General features: G+C 38.2%; 2 protein-coding genes across 4 annotated transcripts in view; one reads left to right on the forward strand and one right to left on the reverse strand.

The window, feature by feature from the left end:
* CSTF3 (cleavage stimulation factor subunit 3) overlaps positions 1 to 16,987 on the reverse strand; it is a 53,775-nt gene extending 36,788 nt beyond the window's left edge. For 2 of the 3 annotated variants that reach the window (XM_072863608.1, XM_072863606.1), the window contains exons 1-3: positions 16,733 to 16,987; positions 6,841 to 6,942; positions 6,616 to 6,711 (exon numbers count right to left, since the gene is read on the reverse strand). In XM_072863608.1, the coding sequence (XP_072719709.1) occupies positions 6,616 to 6,711; positions 6,841 to 6,942; positions 16,733 to 16,762 (228 nt within the window). In that variant the 5' untranslated portion in view covers positions 16,763 to 16,987. Of the gene's footprint in view, positions 1 to 6,615; positions 6,712 to 6,840; positions 6,943 to 16,245; positions 16,679 to 16,732 lie in introns of those variants that run through there. The other variant, XM_072863607.1, reaches the window with a different exon arrangement.
* A 116-nt stretch (positions 16,988 to 17,103) lies between these two features.
* Positions 17,104 to 21,668, forward strand: part of HIPK3 (homeodomain interacting protein kinase 3) — a 116,701-nt gene continuing 112,136 nt past the window's right edge. Inside the window, exon 1 of the mRNA XM_072864124.1 lies at positions 17,104 to 17,888. The gene's annotated coding sequence lies outside the window, so the exon portion shown is untranslated. The remainder of the gene's footprint in view (positions 17,889 to 21,668) is intronic.

Below are 21,668 nucleotides of genomic sequence, written 5' to 3' on the forward strand. Positions count from 1 at the left end.
ACAAAAAAAATGTGAATGCGGTCTGTGCAATGGTACAGTTATGCACCAATGCATATCATTTCTTCTCACTTCTGAATTGTTTTATGTAAGAAAGGAAAAATGTCAAAGCTTACGGTATTAGGTACACAACACTTCACTGCAGAAGTCCAAAATTGTTACTGGATGTAGAACACCTGTCACATTGAAGCTGTCAGTGAGAAAAAGCATACCCTAACAAGGGGAAAAAACAATGCACACTCTTAAACAAAGAACATTTGTACTAAAGGACACAGAAGTGCCAGAATGAATGGCTTGCCTTCACAGAAGTTTCTAGTTAAGAGAAGCCACTGTATTTCATCACAGCAGTGACTCAAAGCCTTTTCATAGTCTGCAAAGAGACTCTGCAGCAAATAAAGTCAAGCATTATTTTATGTAGTAGCACCAACAGGTAAGGTTTAACAGAAAGTGTTCCCTCAGCCATCAGGCTTCTCAAATTCTGAATAAAGAGCATCAGGTAACTCAACCAGCTGACAACTGGAAGCTGGAAGAGATGTAGAAATGAATGAGAAATCATGATTATAGTTCCCTCACCCATGGAGACGAAGACAACCAATCTGTAGCTAATACAGTGTACACAAGAAAGCTCTGTATTTTTTACTTCTGGTTCTTTCAGGTTCAGACATGAGAAAGAAGCTCAAGTTTGTGCCTGACCTAACACACATATTTCCCCCTCAAAACTTCAATAGAAGGATCAGCAAATGACTTCAATGAAAGAAAGCACACAATGAGAAAAGTTTTCACTGTCCTCTTTACATTTGAAAGTGAGACTTCAAAAGTGTTGTGAACAAGAGTTTTATATAACTAACACTTCTAATAGGGATGTTTCTGTCACCCCGCACAGAAAGAATACAACAGAACAGGAATTAGTTCATGTTTATTCATGTGAAAACAGCAACACACTATAGAAGAGGGTTCATAGTAATCTCTTCATTAGGCATCACTTCCACTTCAAAAATTAAAATTCCTAACACTTTCCCATGGTATTTTTTATGATCAAATACAGAAAACAGAATTATAAAGAAACCCACTAGTGTTGTACTACGCATCTTCTGAAACTACAAATGTCAATTATTTGGATAACTTTCTGATATTATACAACTTGTAGGACCATGGCAACTACCCAAGATGTACATGCCTGTATTTACATATTGAGTAGAAAAGACAGCAAAGAAGTTGCATTCACTTTCTAGTGCAAGTCTACAATAATCACACGGACAGAACAACATTTATTAACAGGAATGGAACAAGTCCACACATGAGTAAGAAAAGATCATAAATAATACAGTTGTAAAAAAGATTAAAAATCTCAGACTGAGGTAGTCAAGAATGTGCAATATGGATGTTTGTACAGAGCACCTGTACGGCAGTTTCTCAAAAACAGAAGTTTACTATGAGAAATGTGGTAGACTAGCAGGGTGGGCATGGATTATAATGGGTATGTCTTCCATTAAGAAATTAACGAAGATCACCTAGTGATATATACAATATTTTCAGTTGAAAGTACCACTAAACAGAATCTCACCCAAGAATTCTATTCTACTTTGACTTCCGATTACTCCAACTTCATCCTGACAGAAGTCAGTTCCCATTTTTCCCCAAGCAGAAGAATTTTGGTGGTATGTATAACAATTTTTTTCTGACCTCAGAACCAGATTTAAGTAAAACAGGGGAAGAAAATGCTTTGAAGAAACACAAACATTTTAAACAAAAACAATCATTTTTCTAAATGGTTTTATTTACATTTTTCATATACAAGAACGTTAAATGATACATTCTGACTAGTATCCACACCAGTGTGAATTACATGAATTAAAGATACTGATGTATTGCATATGATGAAATGCAAAACAATCAACCCTAAGCTTTGGTCCCACCCTCTGAATCCTCATACAGCATCTGGTTTGTTACTGAGACATCTAAAATTCAAAGTGTCCATATCAAATAGAAGTTATCTGAACAAATATATCTAGTTTCATTTCTTTAGAACAAGCAGTAACACAAGAGTCTTACTTGCAAAATTCGCAAGACAAAAAAATACATATTAACAGCCAAACACTTTACATGCATGTTACTAGCTTTGTGTTTATTGTTTCTAGACTTGGGGTATTTGTCACAACTGTCTTGTGCTTATGATTTTTAAATATTTAATTATAGCAACCTTTCAACCCCTACTAACAACAGTTCAAAGTGATCAGGATATAATGCAATATAGTCAACAACGAAAAAGGTAAAAAGGTGTGGTGTGAACTGGCCTGAAACATTCAGGACAATTACAGATTAAAGTTTCCACTTAGAGCAACTGGAACTAAAAATTATTTAGATCATTAAAAAAAAATTGCAAATACATGAACATAGTTTAATAAATGTGCTTAAGAGGATTTTCAAGCTGGTGATTTCTCAAAGGAAACTAGCAGAGAAAAAGGTGACAACTTCAAATGCTTGCTTCAGAACTACTGAAATATTTACAACACTGGTAAAGTAAAACTTCTTTCAAGTGCATGAAAAGCATTATCAAGTCTTTCTGTATCTAAAAGATGGTTCAAACAGTTGAAGAGACAAAGGAAATAGTAATAGACAGCTGGGCCTATGGGATCATAGGGTGTATTACATCAGAATTTATTTTTACATTTCCGTAGCACCTTTTAGCCAGATGCCAAAAGCACTTTAATCACTAAAGTGAGCCTCACAACAACCCTGTGAGGTAGGTAGGCAGGTATTTGTTTTAATAAGACAGGTTAAATAACTTACCTAAGAAGACACAGCAAATCAGCAGAGCAGGCTAGAATCCAGATCATGTGATCTATGAATTTAACATTATGGCACATGTGGGACTGAGACTTACATGCTCCTTTTTAAAACTGTGAAAGAGGCACTGACATGTGAATTGATTCAAGTTTTCTGGAAGTAGATTTTTACAGGAAAGGTATAAAGAGAATAATGTGCTTTCAGTAAACAGAGAAAACAAGAGTCTGAGTAAGAAGAGTGGCATTCCTGTACCACTTCCTAAATTTTAGTAGATGCAGAATAGCAAGTTAACTATTTTATTTGCTAAAATACGTATCAAAAATAGACTACATAGTCTCAGATTCACTAAACGAAACCCTATCCTCACAAGTCTTAAGCATTCAAACGCTATGACCCAAAAACATTGTGAGCTGGGAGTTGTTTCATCCAATTCTATTATTTCTATGTCCTGCAACTGCTTCTTTGAATGTCAGAAGAAATAAGAACCAGTGTGAGAATCAAATTTTTTTGACCAATTCAAACTTTAATAGTAGAGCTCCCATCAACAAACTGTCAAAGCATGCTCTTCCCAGTTAATCTCTGTGTTCTACCAACTACCAAACCGGCCATAATAGAGAGACCAGAACATATAAATCAGTGCTTGGCACATAAAAGGGAAATGTGAAGTATTCAGTTACTTCAGCACAGTCTGTGTATCAACAGCAGTAAGTTAGATGATACACTAAGTGCTGAGCACTGCTTTACACTATATTGCACTAGGAAACAAACTCATACACAAAAAGAAAAACAGAGTCAGTGAGCTGAACAAACACTGTCATAAAAACAAGAGGTAATCACAGCAGTAAGGCCTGCACTTAGAAGTTTTACATTACAAAATGAACTGGCATATGCAAGGAAACAGTTTTTGTTCATGGAGATTATAAACAATGATTTCTACTTGAAGATTGGAAGTGACTAAAAAGAACACATTCCTCAAGTTAGGCAAAGGAAAATTTAAAGATTTCTAACAATTTTATAAAGAATACAGCTGTTAAAGGGCCAATTCCTTTTTTGTAAGGCCATAATCATAACCCTCACCCTAGCTCATCTTCCAATAATAGACCACCACTATGTAACAATATTCAGCTCAGATTTGTGTCGTTCAGAGGACAAAATTCTATAGTGAAAGACAACCTGACAGAAAACGACCCCCACTTTCCTCTCCCTTCTTGCCTTTCTGTGATGCAAAGAGGAAACATTATCAAGTTAAAGAGGAAAGTGATATGCTTGTTTTGACATCAGGAAAAAACGCAGCTTACAGATGACTGAAGACGTAGCAATTTTCAGATTTAAATAGTGAGGCAGTGAAAGTGAATCAAAAGCAATGCTAAACAAAGACTTAACACCAGTTTACTTTCCCAACTCAAGGCTGGAAAGATCTACACTTCTGAACTATCCAAGATAAACTTTCTAGCAGGAGGAGACTACTAAGATTTCCAAGGAAAAAAGCTTTTGGAAAATACCTTCCCTGTATTCCTTGTACATCTTAAGGCTGCAATAAAAGAAGCCTCAGAACAATTCCTCTATCTCAGGTAGCCTTCAAAAATTAATTGAAGTCTTAATTTATATTCAACCACGCTGTTAAAAGACCATTTGAGAAAATGTTTCACTTTGAATTTACTCTCAGATGGCACTGTACATATGATATGCAACAACTGACAACAGTGCCCAATAGTATAAATATATGTATTTTTAGAGAGGAATTTGGAAATAAAAAGTTATTTCAGCTTATAGCTATAAATGGTTACATATACTTAAAAAAGGCAGAGATAAGCATGTTGCTTTTTAGTTAATTCGGTCACTACGTGAGTTTTGAGAGAAGTTACTGGAACCAGGAAAGAAAAGCTGAAAATTTAAGTCATAACTGGGATTTTAAAAATGTGTCTGTTAAGATGAAAGATAAATTTAAAAAAAGTAACCTCTTATGTTTCTTTCAAATATAACCCTTTTCAAGTGTAACCTCTACCAGAACTCTACAGTTTACCTTTCTCCATTGTTTTGAATAACAGAATCATATATTCCATTTGTCTTATATTTGAAGTGTATTTATAAGGCAGACACACACACACACACACACGTGAGCTAGCAATCTTTATGCCGATTCTTTCCTTCTCAAATTTACCTTGTGTTACCTGGTTACCATACCTGCTGGGTAGAAGCTGATCTTCATTCCTTGAAGAAGCACTTAAAAAAATTATACCCTAGACTGTTTTAAGCTTTGTCACTGATAATATTTCTAAATACTACTAGATTATAAATTAGTTAAAAGGTATCAATTAAGGGAGGTAATGTCTGTCAATTAATCTCTGAACATGGTTCAAGATGACAAGAAGCCTCAGACAAGAAGCTTTACAGTGATAATAGTACTTTCTGCTGAAAGATGTACAATGTAGTACAGGCTTTCTGAGGTGGTCTTATTCAACTTTAAATTTGAGGCATGGGAAAGATAAAGGTTTTAAATAAGCACAGAAATCAGATAACTTAATGTAATCAAACTATTACATTCTAAATTAGATTCTAAGACTAGATCCTGTAGTAAACATTGCAGGGTACAAGAGGCTAATGGATTTGGCTGCAAGGTCCCAAAAGGAAAAATACACATCTGTATGTGTTAGTGCATTCACAATCTCCCAAATATGTCCAATCACCAACATTCCAACTACTACTATAAACTACTGGAAACAAAATTGTGAAAATTCTATGATCTTTAATTAGGTAATATTAAATTTAGATTGCACCATAACATCTTGATTCTATTATTCTATGCGCTATATGCACTATGCACTTGATTCTATGATTCTATTGCACTATAACATCTATGATTCTATCTTACTATAAACTGCAATATAAAAATTTCTGTTAGATTCCCATGATCCCAATTTTATGTAATAATCTTCAAAATCTACTGTTGGAACACATTTGGGTAGGTAATTTAATGTAAAATAAGATATGATAACTATACAATGCAGTTTTACCACTCAGACTGCTGCTTAGCAATTTTCACATAAAATGGAAAAAACTTAGCTATCTCATTTCTCATCTACAGAACACAGGTCCCCACCCCTATAGTTTAGCAAGTAGATCTGTCTCAAGAAAAATGTGCAGCTAGAAGATGCCCACAAAAAGCACGTGTATTAGTATTAAGTATCAGCTACAGCAAATTAAAAAAAAAATTCTGATTATACAGTGCATTTCATGGCATGTCATTAAAGACTGTTTAAATGATCAATGTACTTAATGGGAAGTTTTATAGTTATGTAAACAATCACAATTTTGTTGGGATTTTTAGAAACTAATGAGTTGTGCTAATGCATTTTCCCAGCATTTCCATTCCAGAAATCAGCTTCCATCCCACACCCTCCCTGAAAACAATGTTCATGGAAACACTCAATTCCCTAAGCAAAAAAAATTAAAAGATCCAAACATTCACAGAAAGTCATTCAAATAAGTTTGTAAGTATAAATAAAAAAAAAAGTCCTCTAAATAAATGACACAGGAGGCAATAAATTGACACGACAAGTAAATAAAAGGCTAAAGCACTCCAATACCATTGAAACGGTTTTAATGTTGTTGCAATTCCATAATGCAACAATCATCAACTCATAAAAGACCCAATACTTTAGAATTCATTTTAATCACTCCTTTGTACCTATTTTACAAAATAAAGGCAAGGCATATTTAAAATCCCCCTTTTCCTAGATATTATGTGCCTATCTTATTTATGCTTACGAAAGTGTAAACTTAAACTCCTATTAAATGTTATATAAGAAAAAAAAATGTAAAAATATTAACCTCTGCTTCAATGTACAGTTTCCAGAATCTGCCAGAACTGGGGAACTGGGCAACAAGGCGTTCATAGGTCTTCCGTGCTTTGTCTATAGGTTGATTCTAAAAATTGAAAATCAAAACAGCATTTACAATATTATGATTTAGGTAAATGAATATGCTGATTTTACTCCAGAACCAAATAGTGTGAGTGGACCATAGATAAGGAAATGTAATCCTATGTCACTAAACCTGTGCCTCTCGAATGAGAATGCTCCAAGCGTCAAGGTCATATGGATTTTCTTCTAGTTTCTTTTCAGCTTTCTTCACTTTTTCTGGGACATATTCGGCAGCCTAGAAAAGTTAAAAAGAAGACATAAGAGATCACAAGTAGAGTTTGAAAAGTTCTGTCCCAGCTACAAAGTCAAGCTAATGACAACATTCTGACGATGTAACATTCCAGATCTCAGTTTTTATGCTGGAGTTACTCAATTGTAATTTTATCTGGAAAACAAGTTGTCCCAGTAAGATAATGCACTCTTACCACAACAAATTCTACGTATTTGGTGATCCAGTAAAAAGCTAGGCTAAACTGACTAAATGTTTCTAAAACACTAGAACAAATTTGAGTTTGCCAGAAAATTTATTGCACTATGAATTTTAAACAGTATTACCAACCTGAAACTTTTAAGATGCAAAAAGTAAATTCAGACCGATTTTTCTATTACAGACCTCAGCCAAACAAATCCAGGTTACTGCACGAGTTGTTCTGTACATGAAGGACAGTAAGTATTTCGTATCACAAGTTACAGATTTAACAAGAAAACTAGGAGGTAACAGTTCTAGCAGCAACATATGTGTTATCCAAGCACAATTCATTAACTTTCTGATCTGTCAATCAGTGTATTCTTACAGTTGTCTTCCTGTAGCTTTGGCACTAACTACCTTAAACCGCCTTATTTTTTTTGTTGTTGGTTTTTTTTGTTTGTTTGGGTTTTTTTTACACTCAGCCATCCATATTGGAGTTTAAAAGCTTTTTTTTTATATACTAAAAGCTTTACCAAATTGAACATTAACTTGTTAACATAGTTACTATTATAGTATAAGTTTAAGTGTTCTTTTAAAGACTTGTGGAAGTATCTTACTTTATGATTTCCAGAAATTTCTTTCTAGATTTAACAGTTAGCACAAAGTAGATGAAAAAAATTACAATCTGATAATCACATAGAGACAATACATGCTTGTTACAACCCTAAATTATATTAAGTTTTTTATTAAGCATTAAATATTGTTCTGACCTGTACTCCAAACAGCTTATTTACTAACTTCCCAAACTCGACTCATTTTCAGGCAGATGTTAGCAGTCCCAAATCACACGATCAAGTAAATTCTTGCCTTCGTGAGATGTAACGGTAATAACCTGTAAATTATTACTACAAGACCTTTCTCGTGAAATTTTACAAGTTAGCTACATAATTACTGTTAGAATATATGACTATTGTATGACTGATTTACTGTACAGAAAATTCTAAAAACCCTTGTCATTTGCTAAAAGATTATTTCAAGGAAATAATTCTTAGTATTGGATCTAGGTCAATACATAGCTCTGAAGATGAAAAAGACAGTAAACAGGAACAGAGAGAACTGATACTCCTATCAAAGGTGACATCACACACTTACAAAGGGAAAGAGAAGGTAACTAGACAATACAGAGGTATGACTTCTAGTAAAATTAACAAGAATCACTATTGTGCATCACTATTGCACATCACTCCTGAAGGAAAGCAGACATTCCAAGAATACAAATCCAAGGTATTATTAATGGATTTTACTAGAAGACCATTTACACTGGCATTATATGAAGATAAGCTGCCAGTGAAGTATTGTACAAAACAGTGACTTAAAAAAAGAAAAGAAAAAGCTGGGGCTAGCAAATGCAGTAAGCCCAAGTTACTTAGGAACATCAACTTTATTTTCAGGAGTGCCCTGCCCCTTTGCTTTTGTCAACCTCTGCAAATGCACTACTATACAACAGTTGCTTATGGTATACATTGCAATTCAACTTGATCATTTAAAAAGCTACCATATTTTTGAATATTTTTCAGTACTACCAGTTTTTGTGTCAGTCCTACTAGCAGGATATAATTCAAGGCATATCCCTTAAGTTAAATTTACTGATAAAATGGACAAATTATCAAAAATGTTGCAGAACTGTTAAACTGACATGTAATAGCAGCCATGCATGAAAGGGAAAAGGGAAAAAAATCAGTAGGAGGGGCTTTAGAGGAGTTTAAAGACCATTATTCTTTTTGATTCAGTTTGAGTCATTCTTAACATTAATTGCTCAGTGCAAAGCAGTGTAGCTTGGAAGGCAAGTATCAAGTCCCACAGCAAACTAAATTATAAAACTAATTTGATTTAAAAAATCCAATTAAAAATTAGTAGCTCAAAGTTGTCAGCCCAAAAGTAGTAAATTTATAAATCTCCGTATGAATATTTTTACATCCCTAAGTCCACCAAAATTCTGACTCCGTAATACTGCATGTTACAGTTCAACTGATACAGGCTTAAGATGCAAAACATAGTATGAAATGAACTAGTGGCTTTATTTCTTCCAAAATGACATGCATGAACATATTTCAGGTTACAGAAGACAGCAGTGAAGCTGAAATCTCCAAAGTTTAAAGACTATTTATTGTAAGTTACCTCTACAGATGACCCAAAGCTGAAATGTTGTTTATTCAATAAAGCACTAATTCAAATTCGCCCACATCAGTGGTAAACATTGCTTCTCATTATATTCCATCTCAGTGAAATCTACTTGTCTCAAATATTTAATCAAGCATATATTATTCTGTATTCAATTAGACAGAAATGCCTAACAGGAGTACTATTAATGTCAGCTACAATAAAAAAACCAAACAACAAAACAACCCCACTCTACAAAAACAAATGCTTCAGTTGTGGAAGCACAGGGTCCTGCACTGTAAGCAGTGACTTTCAAACAGGAAAAAGTAGAGTGGGCCACTGAAGCACACCTCAACTATTTTAGTAGTAGTTCAGTTGTATTATCTCAAACCTTTCCACGTGACACAAAACTCAGATGACACTGCAGTGAAACAGTTAAGGCTTCCAGGAATTTGATTTCACCTATGAGGATATAGGGCAATAAACTCAGAGACTGAAATAAATTAAGCTAGTGAAAAAATAAATGCTGAGAAGATGCATAATCACAGCCATCCTACATTAATTTTGTATGTTTGATACAGGACTCCTAATCTGTGTAAGAAATGTAATAAAATGTTCATTCTTTTACTGGACAAAAAAAAAACCTAATTTCCTAAATTAGCAAATATTCACTTAGCAGCAGCAGATAAAGTTCTCCATGTGGTTGTATAAGACAAAAATTATAGGAGCTCTACAGAATTGAAAATAATGATATGCTCAGGGTTTTAAACTGGACTGCTTGGAATTGCTTGTACCTTATGTCATATGTAAAAATCCACCCAACTTCTTAAGGCCAGTGAGCACTCCTTCTCCTGTCCCTATCCACCTCCAGGACAGATAAAAGCCATCCACATTTCAGAGAGGCAAACTGCACTGCAGACGAATCAGTGTCCTGGTTATATCTGAGCCAAAACAAAGCCTCATTACCTTGCACTTTCACAAATAATCACTCCTAATATATTGGAGAAATCAAAACTTAGGATTTCCAGTATGGACTGTTTTGCCAGAGCTAGCAGTGTGAGCAGATACATTCAGTTATGCATCAAACCTGTGAGGAGACATCTACTGCAAGCATGCAGTGAAAGGGAACAAGGAGCTTGACTTTTAACCTAGCTCAACTATAGCCAGAAAGACATTTAATCCCAGTTTTGAAAACTGCATGTTAACTGCACTCTGTGCTTAGATCTGCTGTTATCACAGGTCATGGGTATGTGGCTTTCAATTATGTGTTTTTAAGTGTACTGCTTGCACAACAGCCAATGTCTAACACTGTGAATACTTAATTCTTGGGTGTTTTGTTCACTGCCACGATCCTGCCCCTAGCTATGCATTTCAGTCCCTCCCTCTGGTTAACATAGGCACTTGAGTTAATCTCATCCTGTAACAAGCCAGTTCAGGGAGTTAAATCAGCAGAAAAATAATCCTATTAGAAAAGAGATTAACTTTGTAATGGTTCAACTCCTTGATTTCAGGATCAGACGTGATGCAGAATAAAGGATGTAAAACCATATAGGACTTCAGCAGTCCCAACTTAGATCAGCTTAAACTACCATAAAACTGCACCTAATCAGATAGATACTGGCTTTTAACTTTTCTTTATTGCCTGAAAAAAACCATGCTGCAAAGAATTGTTGCATACAAACTGGAAAAATACTTTTTTCCTCTGCTTTTGGTAACTGTGTTCAGTATACCTCCCACATAATCGGGCTCCTATCCCACAAACAACCCTCTGAAGGTCACGGAATTATTTTAGCACTTAAGGTTCCATGTCCACAAGTATCTGTATTATTACCATCTAGTCTGATTCACAGCTTCCCTTTTATTATTTATACACTGATAAATAGCAATAAATTTTTAGTTTCACAGATACTAAATTGTAAAATGATCTTTATGACCACAGTTTCCAAAATCTGAAAAGATCTAAAACCAAATTATCCAACAAGAAGTCTAGAAGGTCCCTCCTGCAAAATACATCAACTGCACAAAATCCAAATTTGAATTCATAAAGGATGTCTAAGGGAACAAGAACAGAAGAAACAAAGTTGACTTTTAGTATTTACTAAAAGTTTTTTATTAATCACCTTCAAGGAAAAATTCTTGGTTTATATCATACTGCTAAAAGCAACAGTTAACAGTTTCCCCAGGCCTCTGAGAAAGAACCCTCATGACTCCAAAGTGTGTAAGAAAATACCTAGCCAAACACCTCTTTCAACTGTTCGCACCACCTAATGCATCCAATTGCTTAGAGCATCCTCCTGTTTCCACAAAAGGATCTTCTGCGGTGAAAAGGAAATTATTTAAACAGCTGTTCCACCTGTGAAGTGGCCAGTTTAAGATGCTTTAAAAACTACCATTAATAATGAAATGAGAGCTTCCACAAACAAGACATATAGGCCATTGTGCACAAAAAGGCAGGAATTTTAATGACTAGTTCAGTCAAATTGGTTCAACATCCAAAAGGAGTTTTAAGTGCACTACGATAGAAGCTACTGTTTGGAGGTTTTGGCTGGCTGTTGCACAGTTTAGCATAGCCTGGACTGTAACAGACCCAATGAACAGAATTTCAAATACATTAACATGCAACTTAACAAGCACTGTTAGTTGTCCAGTTAGGTTAATTTACAGGTTTGTCTAGCCTAAGTTTTTTTTCTTAAAGTTTAGTTAAAGCTATACGTGCACAGAACAAGTTTTAAAATCCTTTCTTCAGTAACATATCCCTTCACTACACTATAGTTACACCTTAACAATCCTTGCACTTTCTTAAATCTGTTTTTAATGCCTTGCCTTCTTCTATTCTACCACTAAGTCAATTCAACTATGAACACAACCTTGAAAAAATTTTTGTCGTGTAAGACTGAGTCACTACTGACAGGCATAACTCATCATATTCATCTTAAGTAATTTAAAAAGGACACTTTTGTAAGTACTGCCCCCCCAACATAATCCGTGCTGTTTTATATTTCTGAACAAATCAAGAGTTTTAGATTAGTAATTATTACCATTCTTTCCTCATGAGACTATTTCTGAAACATTATCATTCAGATAGACACGTTTTCTGCTTTAAATTCTTGGTATAGCTGGAACTTACTGACCCTAGAAATGCAGCTAAAATATAGAGATAGTTTACAATTGTGTAAAAATCAAAAAAAATCACTGCATTACCAACTCAAAAGTCTTCCTCCACCAATCCTTGTGTTCATTCTGCTTACAACCTGTTCTTACAGTAAATGTAAACAGTGACAGTAAACCCGGTTTTACTATGTATCATATAAAACAACATGCTCTTAGCGGAGTTTCTTTCAAATGGCTCCTCCTGAGATGTTAAATCCACACAATCCTGCAAGAATAAACTTCTGCTTTCAGTATTCCACTCAATGACATCTATTTTTAAAATGCTAAGTTAAAGTTAACTACAATAACATTTACTATCACATTTAGAATTCAGAAACTTACATGATGTACTACATCAGACAGACACAAGGCATGAATGAGAGGAAAGAGTAGGAAGGGACAAAAGTAACAGTAAGAAACCTGAACAGAGTGCTTTAGAGGTCTTTTCTATAGTCACAGAGACAATACAGACATCTTTTTTTCCACAGCTCAGTCTTGGACCAGATTTGTATTCATGTAAAGTAACATGCATCATAGACTGGGGTACGTACCTTCGAAACAGTTACAGGAAGTGTGAAATGCATGTTCTAGCCTATAAAGATTAGAAGGCAACTAACGCAGGGGTAAAGCAAATATTGCATCAAGTCTTCAGATAAAATTCATGCCTGGCAAGTATATATTTATTAAGTGGACAAGAATAGTGGTTCTGCCATGGCAGAAAGAGGCAGAGAGCACAATGAATTTAGGTCTTGTTAGAGAGTAGATGAAACAACCACCACACGATTGAAATGAAACTAGATGTGTACATTAAGGTCCAGAAAAATGTAAAGACATACACAGGTGCATGTACTCTTTGTAACCTTGACACATGAAGAGCAAGCTCTTGGAAGAGCTTGTCAGGAAATTTTCTGGAAAACAGTAGCAGATGCAGCCTTTCAGCCTACAAACATGGATTTCTATGATATAGACAGGGCTAAGTGTTTGGTATTCTAAAAACCAACCTTGGAAATTCTGGTTTGTTAAACATTATGTAGACCTTCCCAGGAGTCTGGCAGGGACCCAACAGATTTTAAGTCCTGACATCATTCAACTGGTTCTGCAGAAATGAATTTGGGTCCAGCATAGTTAACACAGTGCAAGAATTTAAAATATATTGCAATAGTGATGGCTACATCACATTTCCCCCTGCCTCAGTCTGTTCTGCAATAATGATGCAAGGAGGAGACAACCTACATAATGTAGCTTAGGCTCCTGATCTACACAGTAAAGCAGCCCAACAATGTCTGGAGCTAAGCTCAGCCTAAAGGCAGTAAAGCCACATTTCAATTGCAATGCACCTGGAATAATAAAGTCTCCTAAACCCCAGCTGGGTCTTTAACATTACAATACCTTTACTCTCCCACCCTCCATACATCCAACATCCCACTCTCTGTTCTCCCTTCCCACACTACCACAACTTTGTACTTGCTGGAGACAGCATGGCAATTTCTTATTCACCTGTCTCCTTTTGGAAGTCCCCTCTGAACCCTAAGATCTGGGAAGCAAGATGCAGACACTTCTGTGCATCAGTGAGTCAGAGATAACAATTCTGATTTGCCAAAGATCTTTAACATCTGCATCATACACTATCATGTACACATCTTATACACAACATAGATGCAAATTAACTGTACTGTCACCCCTTTATACTCATCTAATTACATGACTGTCAGTGAAAATGGCACCAAAAAACTCAGAAGCTGGTCGTGGAAGCAGCAGATGAAACCTGAAACAGGAAAGCCAAACACAATCCAACCTCTGCCTAGCTTCAGCTTCCTACAGAAAGGAACATTTAAAACCATAAGAATATGGTGCATGTAACATAAGAGAGCCCTTCAGATAGCACTATGTTACAATACACAGCAGCTACAGTGTGGGGAAGGGAGCAAGGCACAACTGCCCCAATCACAATGCTTTGTTGTTCCTCCTTCCACAGAGAGACAGTGAATTCAGGTCTAGCATGCTCTGTAAGACCACAGTTAGACTAGCATCAACACTTACTTAAGGTACACCTGCCATACCATGCAACTGGACGAATGGTAGCCTAGGGTGTGGAAAACTTCATGGTAGTGTTGCTAAAGACACCGATATCAAATTATGGCCTATCTTAACAGTAGGAGTAAGAAACAGAAGTCTGCCAGGGTAAGAAAAAAAATGTAGAGGACAACTTAGTAAAACTGAAGAAAATTGATGGAAGGGAGGTAATTGACCATAACAAAATTAGAGACTTCTAGGAAACCAGAATCCAGAGGCCTTCATGAAGAGGATGCAGTAGGAAAAAAATTAATGTAACCCAATCTATAAGAGTTGTGGGTTTTGTTTTTTTTTTAATTTATTTAAAGGGCACCCAATGTAAAAACAGTAATCACAATGGGTAAAAAGGATGAACTTTAATATGGATCAAAAAACCAAAGCCCATGCTGTATGTTAAACTACATGCTTTACTTAGACTGCAAATAATGATTTGCAATTTTCTGAATGCTAAAACCCCGTGTGATATGGCATGACAATATTAAAGCTGTTACTTTCCAGAATAGCTTTTACTTCAGTATGCGGACAGTAATTCAACATTTTGCATATTAAATTCTCCCTTGCAAAAGAAAATAAAACCTGAAGACAGCATTGGTTTTTTTAAGTTAAATAGTAACATATTACAAGCTACAGAAACACACTACTTTAACCAGCAGCTTAATTATGCAATTAAAGATCAATGTAATTTTTTAAAAAATATACTGAAGTGGGTAAGCTAAATGTGAAACATATTATCAGGATTATCAAAATTTTATTGTAGCATATTCTTACTTCTCTGTAGCTATCTACTTTGTGATGAAATAAACTATTCTGAAAAATCTCTTGCTTAAACATACTACAAGTACACTTATTAACCTGACCAGCTTTGAGCATAGAGGCTGGTAATTCATAGAATGTTTTCCTTATGAGACAGAAATCGGGTAATTAACTTTCTGAGCACTTGTCTTTCCTACCCCCCCAGAACTGGTGATCTTACAAACACTTTACACACCACCCTTTCAGAGTACAGGCCCAGACACACAGAAACATAACCTGTTTTGTAAAGAGACTGACATTCTACAACAAAAATCTTCTTAAGGGAGCACTAAGTCATCAGCTTAATTTTAAGTATTTTTGTAGGCTACATTAGCCACTAAGGCATGCCACAGTGTTATCAATTACTCCTCCCTCAGTCAGGAACTTTCATCCCCATCCCTCCACTTAATACTGATTTTAAACACAGCCCTAATTATTAAAAAGACCTGTTTAGAGAAATTCTGCCAGAAACTAGGAGATAGTTCACGGTAATACCAGATTTAAAAAGATGACATACAACACTCTGATTGCACCTACCTAGAAAATAAGAAGTTATGAGAAATACATATTTTAGTATATTAAAAAAACCAAGCCAAACCCAACTGAAACAGTAGTTATTTTGCCCTCAAGAGCAAGAATGGTGTAGCACAAAGAAGATTCTTTATTAAGTAAGCATATTGTTATTGTTTCTAATTTAAAGGCGTTTTAATAATGCCTTATTCTGGAAGAAAAGGGTATTGTTAAAGAGGCACACAGCCTTATATGTTAAGCGCATATGTTCAGCGAATGCTCACTTTACAAAACACTACAAATGTATCAGTGTAAACAGCTTATCCGGGTTTCAATTTTCTTCCGGAGTGCGTGTACTCAATGACCACAAATAAGCGAGATCGGGAAAGCCAAGCTCACTGGAGTGGCTATTGTCCGCCTCAATCTGCAGTGAAGTTTGCTTACCAGAAACGCGAAGGCTGAGAGAGACATAGCTTTCGGAGCATTACCGGTTTTACCGAGGGCGGACGCTGGGAGCGGCTCCGCGCACCCCCTTCCCCCCGCGCAACGCTTTGCTGACGGAATAGAGTCGAGTTCCTCAAAATGGGTGTGTGCGGCGGGGGAGGGGAGCCCTTCGCCGACCGCGCCACTGAGGAGACCGGCAGGGCTTACGGGCGTAGGGAAGAGGCAAGGGCCGCGCTCCCGGCCCCCGGCCGGGCTCCCCTCAGCCCCCAGGGCGGCCCGCGGCACGGCCGCCAGCGCAACGGCAGCTCCGGGCGGCGGCTAGCCCCACACGCTGCGCCGTACGCTCAGCCCCGCCGCCCCGCCGAGGCCGGCACAGTGCGGCCACCACCGGGCAGCCCCAGGCCTGGCCACCCCACCGCCACAGCGGCCTTAGCCCTCTTTATTCCCCTCAGGGAGCGGCCTGCGACCTCACCCTCCTCCTGCTCACCTGGTCGCCGGCAGTTCCCTCTCCGGACATGGCGTGTTAAAACAGGGCTGGGGCACAGAGGCCCCAAACAGATTAAAAACCCCTTTAAAAAGCGCCCGGCGCTGCTGCCGCCGCCGCGGGCAGCTCCACCGGTCACGCCAACCGCTGCGGCCCGGAGTTCCAGCAGCGTTAGCAACAAAATGGCGGCGCGGCGCCTCCGGTCCGGCTTTCGGCGGGGGCGGGGGGAGGAGCGGCGCCGCGCCGCGCCGCGCGGGGGACGCTGGGAAAAGCCAGGGGCGGTGCTGAGCGGCCACAGTGTGGCGGCGCGCGGGGAAAGCGGCAGGAAGTGCGTCACGGCAGCGCGCGGCCCCGGGGCGGAAGTGGTCAGTGAGTGCGTCCCCCTGGGAGGCGCCTGAGGGAGGCTCCGATGGCGAGGGGGGCGCGTCGGCCCGGCACCTGTGGCGAGGCCCGGCCTTCCTCCCCGGTGTTGTGGGGGGCAGGCCTGTCTCCCGCGGGCCAGCCCCGCCTGCCTCCCGCCGCGTAGGGGCAGGGCGGAGCACCGGAGCCCACCCCGGAGCCGCGAGCGGGGCGCTCCCTGAAGGGCGGCCAAGTAGGGCCCTGGGGGCCGCGGTATTCGTACTCATGGCGCTCGTGAGGGTAGCAGTGCGGGCGTTTTCTCCTATGGCTCAGTCTCCGCTTCCTGGCGGACCGCTTATTGTTGAAAATTTGAAGGACAGTGGGCAGAAACTAGGAGGTTTTGGTGATCTCTAGCCCTGGCCCTGCGGGCTCGTCATGGGCTGTTTCGTTAACGAAGCGCTTCCTCTTGAACGGTCACTTTGCAGCAAGCCGGCGCTCTGCCCTTGGTGAGGTAACGTCAGCAATGTCTGCTAGCAGTAGACCCATCCCTTCCACCTCACAAGAGCTCGTGTTAATCACGGAGGCAAGTTCAAAAGACAGGCTAAAAGGTCATCGTCTCAAAAGATCTCAAGGACACAGGAGGCAGCTCTCCCAAAAGCTACTTAACTTTATTTACAAAGTAATCACCAGTCTGTCCGTGAGAGAAGGGCTTTGAATCAGCCACTGCAGAGAAACTGTCTGCTATATGAAACAAATTTATTGAAGGAGGCTTGGCAGATACCAAGGTGAAAGATGACTTAGCTGCATTTACAACCGCAGTGTAAGTTTTCTTAAAGTTGTATAATACAGACATACTTATGCAGAAATACTTGATGTAACTTGATACTGGCAGTCTTTGGGTTCCTTTCTGCTTCATCTTCCAAAAGTCATCTTCTTAAAACACAGCAATGTGTGGAAAGAGGAAAACATAATATGTAACCTTTTCTTCTGAAGCTTGACCCAAAAGAAAGGGGAGCAGATAGTAAACACTTATTTTACCAGTCTGTGGAGTAACATTTTTCTTCTCAGTATTGAAGAATTTTGATTGTTATTCTTCAGAAGTGAAATACAAACATGCTTATAAATCTATCTTGATAGATAAGCTGTCTGGTTCTCTGATTTCTTAGAGAATAGTGATTTTGTGATACTAGGCTAATTTGTTGTTTCTTGTGGGCTATTTCTTCCATGTCACAACAGACTCCATTTTAAAAATATTTGATACATAAACACAATTTCTTTCCATAAAACTGCATTTCCAATTCATCAGTGTAATGTTTTTCCATTTCCCATCTAGGAACCAATTCCTTACAAGTAATTGCTTAAAGCAATGCTGGTGAAACTTGTAATTAGATAATATGAATGTTATTCTAAGTCTACAGAGTGTCAGCTGTCTTAGTGGCCTGGTTGAAATATTGGTCTAGTTCTTTAGTTTTTTGTTCAAGTATATTTCTATTCTAATTTTAGCTGCTTCTGGTTTTGGGATAGCCATCTTCAGTTTCATAAAATGGTAAAGGTGTTTTTGAATGATGACAGCACCAATGACATCTTGCTTGTCTAATAGAACGAGTTAGTAAAGAGCATAAGTGATGCCTAATGTCATTCAGACTTTTGCTCCTTATGTCCTATAGCCCTTCACCCCACATAATAAAGTAATGTGCTATCTCTTAAAATGGTGGTGTTCTTGATTTCATAATTCTATGCATAGAACAGACCTTGGGCAAAACCCTAGCTGCTGTATATACAACTAGTGCTTATTGCCTTTCTGTCAAGTGTTGCTGTGATAGCTTGACTGAACTGCAGCTCTAATACATGGTCTTAACTCTCATGTGTTAGTTGGAGAAAATTAAAAGGAGCACTAACGTACATAAAGAAAAATTAGATTTTAAATTCTTATTGATATGTTGTACCTTACCACTTCAGCACTAATAGCTTGCCTTGTTTTGCAGTTAAATGTGAACTTTTTCACAACTGTGTGATAATGAAGATGTTTGTATTTTGGTGTGAATCTCACAAGGGGCAGTATTACTTACAAAACCTGTGTGTAAAATGATAGGTTATGTTTCAAAGTAACTTTGAAAATGTTTCCTTGTCTTAAATGTAGAATTTATATATAACAGTGTTAGCTTAACTCAAGTTTTGCCTTGCTGTAACTTAAATTTGGACCTGATGCAAAAATCTACTGGCTTGAGTTCAGTAGTGTTGTAAGTTTATGTTAGTTGACCCATTTGACAGGCTGATTTGGAGCTTTCTTGTTGCTGGTATGGGAGCAAATAATGGGGATGCAGCAGCTAAGCTTATAACAACTACTTATTTGCTAATTCCTTCAGCGTAGCTCAAACATTGTTTTAGAATGTGGCTGTTCCTTCCCTTCCTTCTGAAGCTGTGTCATCTTGAGTGGAGTAGCTCAAAGCTTCTAGCCTGAGGTAACTGAAGCAGTGAAGGCATGATTACAGGCCTGTCTGTTTGGGAAGGCTGCACTTTAATTTTCAGATGGTTTGTGATATCAAAGCAACAGGACATTGCTAATATGTACTATGCTGTAGTGATTCATGCTTAGTTCAGTAATTGACATGAAACTTAATGGAAGCTATGAGTTAACAAGTAAACTATTGTGGATTATACTGCTCTGTGAGTGAGTGTTGCAGAAATTGAAAACAAATCTGAAACTGAACATAAATTGAAGACTGCTGCACCTACAGTTCAGTGGTACTTAAATATTTCTGCTTGGAAAAAATAGACAAAAATTATGTGTCACTTACAAAAAACAACTGGAAGAAAATGAGGTCTTAAAACAAATAGATGTTGAACCTTAAAAGCTGACAGGCCAAGATCTTGGCAAACCATAAAGTGGAGCAAACTTGAAAGGAAGCTACTTTCACAGAGTTGGGGCAGTGATTATCAAATAGACCTGACATACCTGTCTTCCAAGTGATTTTAGCTGCCACAGCAGATTATTTTTTAATACTAGTTATGAAATCGCAGGTTTTGTGCAACCCTTTTAGTGCAACTCTATAACCGCCAAAAACGTTGTTCAGAAACTTTTTTCAAAAGGATTCACTCGCAGATATAATTGTCTGCTCAATGCTAGAGAGAATGTTTACAGCTCTTAGATTTGAACTGCCCTATTAATTTCTATGTGTTAATACTGAATCTCAAGCTACCTGAATGCAGAAGATGCTGGGAATAGTCCTACCCACTCCATCATACTATTTTTGGAGGCTGTGGGCGGTGTCACCCCTCCTTTAAGATTGATTTTGACATATGTAGGGTGAAGACATGTTGACCTGAAAACGGAGAGACCCTGTCTTGTTATTGGCCAGGGTGATGGTGGGCCCTGTTGTTTCCTCAGCTGAGAGTTCTGCAGTACTTGAGTACCCCTATAGAGCCCATAATCTGTCCTTTTATATTTCTAAATTCATGACACCATGGGAATTCTGTGAACCAAAAAAAGAAGGCAGTCTAAATTTATATTCCCATAGGCCATAATTAAGAATGAAATTTATCTTTCTACCAAACTGGTTTTGCTCCCCATTTGACAGCCACTGGTTTAGAGTGAGGTGTGTCTCACTAATTGGTTGCAGCAATGGCAAAGACGAGGAAGGAAGCCAAACCCAAGCTAACAAGCTTTGCTGAGTTTGTTTTCTTGGGCTCTGCACTGGTACTGCTGGAGTTTGTAGTGAAGAGTGAAGGAAGCAGCTGGGGGGATTTGGGTGGTGAGGAGGAGAAGGCAATAGTGCTCAGCTGAAAATGGTATCCTGTAAGGACCTTTCAGCTGACAGGAATGTCAGTGTGTGAAACTTTGCATGGGTATGTGACTGGTAGGAGCTGTGGCATCAGATCTGTTGCCTGAGTAATATTCTCTGAAATAGGTTTCTTTCTGGGCATTTTCTCACTCTGTTCACCATGTCATGTGCAGCACAGCACTAGAGAAGGCCTTTCTGTGCTCTAAATAAGTGATCTACAGGTTCTGAAGTAGGAGATTGGAGCAGTGAGCTGCTTGCTCATTACATGAGACTCAGGTCAGACTGATACATGCACTGTGGGCTTTGGAATATGGAAGACCTTAATATGTCAAAATGATGCAGCCTGGGTATTGGATCTGTTGCTGCTTCTATGTTGCTGGATCCAGTAGTGGTCTCGTTTATCATCAGTAGTTGGGGAGGAGATGTCTTATTTTGTTTGAGTTCTGCCTTGTTTCCAGTTCATCTTCTGTTGTCATCTTTCCCGTTTGACTACTGTAGGCAATCTGTGCAAGAAAAGCATGGTAGGCATACACTGTGTGGGCGTTATTCCAGCTACCAGTGTCTGAGGTGCTGGTGATTATCATCCCAGTAGAGGTTTACAATATGGAAAGAGCAGAGAGGGTCATATGTCATGAAAGGTGTCTGGATTACAGGAACAGAAACATAAGTTATGACAGCAATAGCAAAGGATGAAATTCTGTGTCCCTTGTTACCTGGTGAATGGGGCTTCATGATCACAGTCTGCTATGGCATTAAAAAGAAGGGAATCAGTGACATGCGGTGGTAAATGATGTGGGTGTAATGCAATGAAAGGAAGT

This window comes from Ciconia boyciana, chromosome 6, assembly GCF_034638445.1.
Source record: "Ciconia boyciana chromosome 6, ASM3463844v1, whole genome shotgun sequence".
Taxonomy (NCBI): Eukaryota; Metazoa; Chordata; class Aves; order Ciconiiformes; family Ciconiidae; genus Ciconia; species Ciconia boyciana.